Genomic DNA, 8,692 nt, shown 5'->3' with positions numbered 1-8,692 from the left:
TAGGGGTGAATAAATAAAACTGAATTGATTGAAATCGAATAAAAAAATCGGTTAATTGGATCGGTCAATTTGGTTTTAGCTAATCAATATAAAAAACCATCGATTAATCGAACCGACTGATATATATATATTTCTATATTATATATATTATTTATTCTTTAAAATATAATATTTTAATATATTTATATACATTTTTATAATATATTGTAAAAATTAAAAAATCAAAAAATTAATAAACCAAACTGACGATTAAACCGATTAACTTATTAACTGATTGGCTTTGATTTAGTTTTGATTACCGATTTTCCAAAGAAGCCCACGATTTGATTAACCAAACCGTGAACACCAATAATAAATAAGGAAACTCTTATTTTATTGAAAGCTCACAAGTAAGTCCTGCGACCGAGCAGACGTAACCTCCCTGCCACTTGACAAATGATAATCTTTTCTTTCTTAGCAAGTTCTCCGTCAGAAAAATTATTATATTCAATGACTAAATATTTGTCGGAGAGAGACTGGGAATACAAAGTGGAATTTAGAGCTGATTTGAATAAATCATAGAGCATGTAGCCTATCCAAATGGTCCTCCAAGGATAGTATATAATGCATCAACCTTAATATTTATTTTATTGCATCAACCTTCTTTAAAATAATATTTATATCAGATGTACAAGTTTAGCTACTCTTCCATATTAAAATATCTATTTCCATTTATCAAATTGCATCAACCTTCAATAGTTGTTAATTGATAGAACATGCATTATAGTACTGCTGGGTATAACGTACAAGTTTGTCAAACTTGTACATTTGATATATCTAAATATTTGGGCTTTTATGTCATGGATGTACACCCCAATGATATAGAAATAAATGAAGACTATTAAAAAGAAAATTATTTTAACAAAAAAAATGTAAGCAGAAAACTAAATGAGATGAAAGTAAATCAGACATCCATTCTTGCAGAGCCCAGTTTTCCTACTCACTCTCTCTCTGCCCACAGTGCATTGCAGCCTCACATGGCTGTAATTATTGTCTTGCACTATTGTTATGTGGTTTAGATAATTGCCTAACTCTATCTTTATAGTTTAACAATTTACTTGCACCACATTTACTGTTTCTGACAATTGACATTACTATCAAGTGTTAATGGAAAGAACGAAATGTCAAATTTGTTTTCTATATTTTTCAATTTTTTTAAATAAAACCTAACAGATGGAAATTTTCAAGAAGATAGGAAGCAAATTGTTGTTCTATCTCTGTCACCGTTTTTCGTCTCTATCTTCGTTTCCATCTCCATCTTCGTCTCTATCTTAGTTTTCCATCTCGTCTCTGGCTCTGGCTCTGCTTTCGTCTCCATTTTCCGTTTTTGTTTTTACCTCCGTTTCTGCCTCCATCTCTACCTCTGTCTCTATTTTCCATTTCAGTTCTAGCAATGCACGATGCTCAAAACAATAATATATCTTGTGCTCATGCTTTTATTGTTGTCTCACGCTCTCTCAACTGAATCGAATCCCAATTTTCTGATTATTCAGTCAAGGGCTTCGATTCCAAGTTGGTATTGCTCTCCCCCTTATTTGACTCCGATTGGAGCAGTTCCGAAGATGACACAACTGCAACAACTTCACAGGAACCCAAATCAAAAAGAAACCGCACCATGCCACCATTTTGCATTTTCGATGGCTAAGTTTAGAAGTAGCAACCATCACCTCTGTTGGGAATTGGGGTCACTGAAACTTGGAGGAGAAGCTCTGAGGCACGTCTGAAGACACTGTCTTTAGAACATTATTTACCCTCACTCAGTTTCATTGAGTTTGTTGTTAGGTTATAGGCAAATCTGTTCTCAGGATACAACATAGCCTTGGACGAGAATCTGCAACCATCAAAGTTGAAGAGTCTCCAAAGAAACCTTCTGTGAGACAGCAACAGATTGGATTGAGAGAGACAATAGTGATTTTCGAAACTTATGTGTTCAAATGTTTGATTCACGCTCCTTAAATAATTGATTGACGAAACTTGGATTGAGAGAGACAGGACGGACTGGTTCCCAATTTTTCTGATCCGACCATCTGGTCCAGTCCAGTTTTGAAAACCATGATTAAATGTATAGTCTCTAGTGAGAGAAATATGACAAACCAAAAGATGATCAAAAGAATTGATTGATATTACATCATAGAATCTTGAGATAACTTTGCCTGATAGGAAGGAGAACTTTATTTATCACGGGACCCACCTTTATTGAAAAGAAAATGGAGAAATGTTGGTCAACTTTACCCCCTCCATTTACCAACAAACAAGCGAATGGTCCCTAAGGCTATGTTTGGTTTGAAGGAAAAAGTAAAAAAATTCATACAAGGTTTTCTACTTTTTCTTTCCTTTCCCTACTTTTTTCCTTTAAACCAAACATAGTCTAAAGGAAACAAATTTAACCTTATTGAAGAATCCTTAAAATTAGGTGTACAAGTTCCAAACCCAAAGATATAAACCCCCAGGCCCCAAACTTAACCCTAATCCAAATCGATCTTGAAACCAACCTAATCAACCCTAACCCTAACCCTACCTAAAATCCCTATACCATTATGGTTGGGTTGGGCCCAATCCAACTTCCCTCCCATTGTGATAGGATATTATACACTTCCCAGGTCATTCCAGTTTCTTCAACAATCATTGACACAACAAATTTCAGTTCTTAGAGCTCCAACAATTAAAGGGACTACAAGTAGGGCTACAACAGATTTGGACTCCTATAAATGAGTTAGGCACAAATGAAATTCCAATGCAAGAAAATGACTCTCCTTATTCTGATTTAATTTTTCTATCTAGTTTGTCCTCTTTCTTTTCCTTGATCTGAATAAACAACCTGAATGTCCACACCCCTACAACAGTTGCTTCAAATGGGGCTAACCAATAAACAAATATAAGCTCCTTAGTTATATGATCTCCTCGAGTATAAGCCCTTCCTATAGCCTGCATAAGTAAAATATAATTAATTAACAATATTGAAACTTGTAATATCGAAATCTAGAAAATGGAAAAATGCTGCCTCATAACCATTGATCTTTCCATGGTTTTCAAAACTGGATCAGACCAGACGGTCAGACCAGAAAAATCAGAAACCGGTCATTCGATCAATTCCGTTTCACCCCAAAACTGTATTTTCGCCAAAAAACATTGATTTGATTGACAAATTGTTGATCGAGTGATCGAATTGTTGAATCGTTGACCTAGACAATGATTTTTTGCCGTTATTTATTTATTATTATTTTTTTGTCAAAATAGACCATCCATTCAAATCAGACAGTTGGACATTTGACAAAAAAAACCGATCCCCAGAATGATTCCCTATCCAGTTCGGTTTTAAAAACGTTAGATTCTTTCAAATTACTTACAGAAATAGGGTTCATGCATCCACCAGTCAGACCAGAACCAAGTATGTGAAGAGCTAGCCTGCAGATGCTATATATCCATGTTCTTAGAAAGAAATTGTTAGGGTGGTTCTGAGTAGCTTCAAGTCTAATTACTATAACTGCGAATGCCAGAACTCCTTCAATTAATACACCTCGGATCATGTCAACCTTCAGGAGTGGTTCATAGCCTATATGAGGAAAAATCCGAAGGATAAGATTTGTTGCAATAATAGCTCCCATTACCTGAAATTAAGTCCAAAACTTAGTAAAATTGAATCCACTATTTCAAATTTTAGTAGACCAAATGATTCAACATCTTTGGAAGAAGTTTTTTTTTTTTTTTTTCAAATATCAATCTTTACTTCTTTAGTGTGTAAGCTGTTGTATAATTTCTATGTAACTTAATTTTAAGAAAACACACATCCATTAATGAAGAGAATACAGCGTATTTCCTCTTGCATCAAAAGCAGCCTTTCCATAATTGTTTCATGTTATTTATTTAGTTATTTGTTTATTTATTTTGGCTTGGGGAATTGGTTGGTTATATGGGAACTAAATAATCTCTAGTGAGATTGAGGATTTTATTAATAAAAAACACCACCAGCTGTTCTTCAAGTAAATTATTTCTTAAAACAAAATACTATTAATTAGACAATTAATTAAGTGTGATGTTAAGTCTATGAAGTTTGGTTCTTCTTTAATGAAGTTGTTATGTACGTGCCTTGAATTCCTGGTTGAGGCCGGCTCCATGACCTAATCCTTGGTCTGTCAGGTATTTTGGACCATGACCCAATCCGTTTCTATATATTTGGGTCCCATTCCCATATATATTGCACCTGTTTCTAGAGTTCTATACGAGAGAAAACATATTGAAAGAGAAGGGTTTTAGGTGTAAAGGGGGTTAAGGTTTGTGAGAGGTTGTTCATATTATTACTTAATACTTTATAGTTGTTATATTTGGGTCCCATATAATTAATTTATTAAAATATGTAGAAATAAGTTTAATAAGAAACACACTTTTGGTTCCCTTTTGTAAAATTCCATATTAATCTTTATTTACTTGAAATTGACTTCATAAAACAATACTAATTGTAAAAGAAGAAGAAGGGAAAAATCCATCTTTCCTACATGCTTTATCATCCCTATTCAAAAGAATATATGAAGAGAAATAAAAGCATCTTCTACTTCCAAGAGACCCACCATAAGCGGCCATCTCTTACTATCAGTCCCTATTATCTGATCCTTAAATAAATTGTTTTTTGCTGCTATTAGTTCAAATATGTCATTTTGTGCCATTCATTCTATAAACTTAGAAAGTAATTATTTCTATTGTCTCTGTCTTTGAATGGGTCAAAACCGAGCAGGCTATGTTATTTCTCCCCCTCCTTTTTCTTATTTGACTTTGTTTCCTTGTAATTAATCTTAATGCTTTTCAAAATTCAAATGGATTTGATTTTCTTCCACATGGAAAAGTAGTCTAGAGCTCAAGAGAAATCTCTAAATTCCTCTCCCAAAAGACTTTGTCATGCTGCAACTATCCACTAGGGTCGTATTTGGTTTGAAGGAAAAAGTAGGGAAAGGAAGGGAAATCTATACAAGGTTTGTAAAGATTTCCTACATTTCTCTTTCTTTCCTTACTTTTCCTTCAAACCAAACATAACCAAGAGGTATTCAACACGATCAAAACCACCAATGCAAAATAATATATAGAAACATGGACATTGGGATCGAACATGTGATCAATCGAATGGTTTTCTATTTGATGTATAGTCTAGATTGGTCATAAGATCCCTCCACAAGGAAAAAATAGATTAATTCGTGTAGAAAAGCTAGCTACTTGAACCCGGGGCTGCTACCCACACCCTACCATAAGGCAGTTTAGCCATACATCTAAAAGCATCTTCCATGAATGACAACATACAAGTACAGGAGATGTTTTTGGTGTACAATTATAGTATCTTGTGGTGAATGACCTTTAACCCGAGTCTTTTATAGAGATTCTCCAAATGATCCCTAATGCTGTGTTTGGTTTGAAAGAAAAGGTAAGAGAAAGAAGAGAGGGTAAGGAAACCGAAGGTTTTAAAAACCGGACCAGACATATGAAACTGTTCTAGTCACCAGTTCCTAGGTCAAACGGTCTGATCATCTGGTTCAAACAGACAGCCCATAACTTAAAAAGTAAAGAAATAAATAAAATAAAAAAATGACTAAAAACTGTTATCTGGATCAACACAGTTCGACCATTCAGCTAAAAACAGCTTTTGGCCCATGAGCAGTTTTAATTTAGGGTGAAACAAAACTGATTACCTGACCGATTCTCAGGTCAACTGTTCCAACCATTCAGTCCAGTTCAATTTTTAAAACCATAAGAAAACCTATACAAACCTTGTATGGGTTTCCCTACCCTTTTCTTTCAAATCAAACACAGCCTAAGGGTTTAACTTATTTGTCTTCTCTTTCTGCTGTGACAATGGTCACATGCAAATGCTAGCGTGTTCATATTTTATTGAAAGGTCACAAGGACAGTCACAGCAGAGGTTAACTCCTTGCTACCTGCCAAATAATAATCTCTTCTTTCTCATCAAATTCTCCATCAGAAAAATAATTATTATTTTCATGACTAGTATTTGTCCGGGAAGACTTAGAATACAAAGTGGGATTTAGAACTGATTTGAACATTTAGCCAATCCAAATGGTCCTCCATGGAGTGTACAGTTTAGAGTTGCTTTCTTCCATATTAAAATATATCTATTTCCATTTATCATAGTTGTTAGTTGATTGAACATGCATTGGAGTGCTGGAAACAAGGTACAAGTTTGTCAAACTTGTGCGCTTGATATATTTAATGAAAAAATACATTGCACCCAACTACAGAATTCTAAATTCCATTACAATTCTATATAATTCAAAATGATAAGTACTCCCACCCTAAAACACCAATAGCCACCTGTGAGTTGACATCAATTTCAATTTGGCATCTACCCCAACTGTACAGTGGGGCTAAGAATTCTCATGGTGTGTTGAACAGTCATTCTCCCATTTTAATATTTGGGCTTTATGCATGTGAATGGGTGTAATTCCCATTGACATAGAAGTAAATGAAGATTAATTAAAAAGAAAACTACTTAAAAAAAGTAAGAATCAAACCAAATGAGATGAAAGTAAATCAGGTATATATATTGTCTCCATCCTTGCAACGTCTAAATTAATAAACAAATACAATTAAGGCAAGATCATTAAAGCTATATATGCTTAGATTGATAGAAAATAATAAGAGAAAAATAGAAAGTCGAGGAAAAATGTGAAGGGAATTATGTGAAATTCCTTAACAAGAGTGTATTTTGTATGGGATTGATTTAGCAATATTTTTTTTGCTTCATGGAGACTACACAAGGAGGGGTTGCCCATCCCCCTCCCTTAATCCCCCAACCCTGGTGGGGTAGCAGGATTTGATCCCCGGTCTCTATTCCAACAGTCAAAGATCCTATGAACTGAGCCACCAACAGTTGGTTTAAATGAATCTAGCTTAAAAACTAGGGCTCAGTGCACCAAAAACTTTCGCTCAACTAGGAGCAGAGCTAGGGGGAACCATGGGAGTCATGGTCCCTCCTTTGCTGGAATCCGAATCAAAATCTTTTGGAATTAGAATCAGTCGGGATGGTCTATTCCCATTTGATTCATACAGGAATAGGAATGAAAATTGGAACCGACAGCAATGAAATTTCATTCAACCCAAGGAAGGGGCAGGGAATCGCCGTTCCCTCAAATGGGAAAATGCCAATCCACCCAGAATGGGAATAGGATTCCGATTCTGCTCAACTAAACAGTTAGAACTGGAATAGCCCATTCCAATTCCGATTCCTAACCCCTATTAACGGGGCCTTAATTTCCTTGACAACTTTCCCTATTTGTTAATTAAGAAATTTCACTCAATTTCTATCTGTTTCTCTTTTATTTTCAAAACTGGTACCCTATTTGCATGCACCAAACAAGTAGCGCACCTAAGTTTTAACTTGAATAGGAATTTTTTTACGAATAATTGAATAGTTATTTTATTATTATATTTTTTTTATTTAAAAAGACCTTTCTATACTCTTAGTTTGTGACTTATGGCTTGAGCAAAAAAGTATGACATTTTGACAAGTTCAATAAAATTTAATAATGAGCAATAATTCTTCGTCACATAATTAAACATTTTCTGGGTACCACTACCAGTAGTTCTATGGTAGCCATAGGAATGTAAATCTTGCACACTCAGGCTCTTAATGTAGCAACCCACAAGGCCACAAACATACACAGTGCATCATTTACAGCCTCTTAAGGCTTTCTCTTCTCTCCCAGAAGCTAAAAGCTCTGGGTTAAGGAACACCAAACTTTAGAGTTCAGAGCTTATTGAGAAAACATGAGAATAATAAATGATCAACCATATCTGCTGGGATCATCCAAGAAAACAAAAGCCAGAATTGGCATATATAAGCCATTAATGTCCACACTCAACAAATAAAACCCAATTCAGAAAACGAATTACTGAAAGAAATTAAACCAATGAAAACAAGACTCAAATTGAGCAACAAGTTAACCATCATTCATTCAACTTCGACCAGAACAAACCGCAATTAATCATATCAAATCCATGCAAGAATCAACAGAAACCCAATGAATTTAATTAATCTATAAAAAAACATAGAAACATGCAGCTAACCTGAGCAGGAATTCTTGCACCAAGAGTGAAAAAGAGCCTACTGTGCTTCCCAGAAATGGCCTGAGACAACACTGTGAGAGGATTATAAGACGCACCTCTCAATATCTTACTCAACCATCCATAAAAGAACAACCTCAACACGTATAGAATGCCCTTGATTATTTCTCCTCTGGGATCCGACTTAAACCCTAGAAAATTGTTTACAAACAGGCTGCTGAGAGTTCTTGACCATACACAGATGAAAGACATGAGAAAATCCGAGAAGATCACTTGATTTCCGGCCATTGTTGATGTTTGTTGTCTTTCCTCACCAAGACTTTTCTTTCTTTGGCTGCATAAATAGCCAAAGAAGAAGAGTTCCTTGACGTTGAATCTGCCATTTTATGCCTTTTTCTAATCCTTCTTGCTTTGGTTTTCAGACTTGTTGACCAATGGGAGACAGAGCTCCAATTGACTGGTTATAAGCAAGCTTGCCAGTTGTCAACAAGGGCCACATCGTTGATTGTTTACTCGTATGCATGTGATATTAGGACTGGGAAATGTTACAATGAGGGTACCCTATGATAATCTGTCTGGACCCATTATC

The 8,692-nt window shown here is 35.1% G+C and overlaps 1 protein-coding gene across 1 annotated transcript; it reads right to left on the bottom strand.

The window, feature by feature from the left end:
- Positions 1 to 675: 675 nt before the first annotated feature.
- LOC104593555 (putative aquaporin SIP2-1) lies at positions 676 to 8,492 on the bottom strand. The gene is made up of 3 exons (XM_010253455.2): positions 8,107 to 8,492; positions 3,387 to 3,647; positions 676 to 2,964 (listed from the first exon to the last, which is right to left on the bottom strand). The coding sequence occupies exons 1-3, from the start codon at positions 8,389 to 8,391 to the stop codon at positions 2,794 to 2,796; spliced, it is 717 nt and encodes a 238-aa protein (XP_010251757.1). The 5' UTR covers positions 8,392 to 8,492; the 3' UTR covers positions 676 to 2,793.
- Positions 8,493 to 8,692: the final 200 nt, after the last annotated feature.

Source organism: Nelumbo nucifera, chromosome 7 (genome assembly GCF_055504915.1).
Source record: "Nelumbo nucifera cultivar China Antique chromosome 7, China Antique-T2T, whole genome shotgun sequence".
Classification (NCBI taxonomy): Eukaryota; Viridiplantae; Streptophyta; class Magnoliopsida; order Proteales; family Nelumbonaceae; genus Nelumbo; species Nelumbo nucifera.
Note: the sequence above shows the minus strand (reverse complement) of the source record. Positions and strands in the feature narration are given on the sequence as shown.

Bases quoted from the DNA above. Each gene is read 5' to 3' on its own strand.
- LOC104593555 (XM_010253455.2), bottom strand. From the start codon at position 8,391: ATGGCCGGAAATCAAGTGATCTTCTCGGATTTTCTCATGTCTTTCATC. The intron at 3,648-8,106 runs GTTAGCTGCATG...ACTTAATTTCAG, and splicing joins GTGCAAGAATTCCTGCTCAG to GTAATGGGAGCTATTATTGC. The intron at 2,965-3,386 runs GTAAGTAATTTG...TTACTTATGCAG, and splicing joins GATGCATGAACCCTATTTCT to GCTATAGGAAGGGCTTATAC.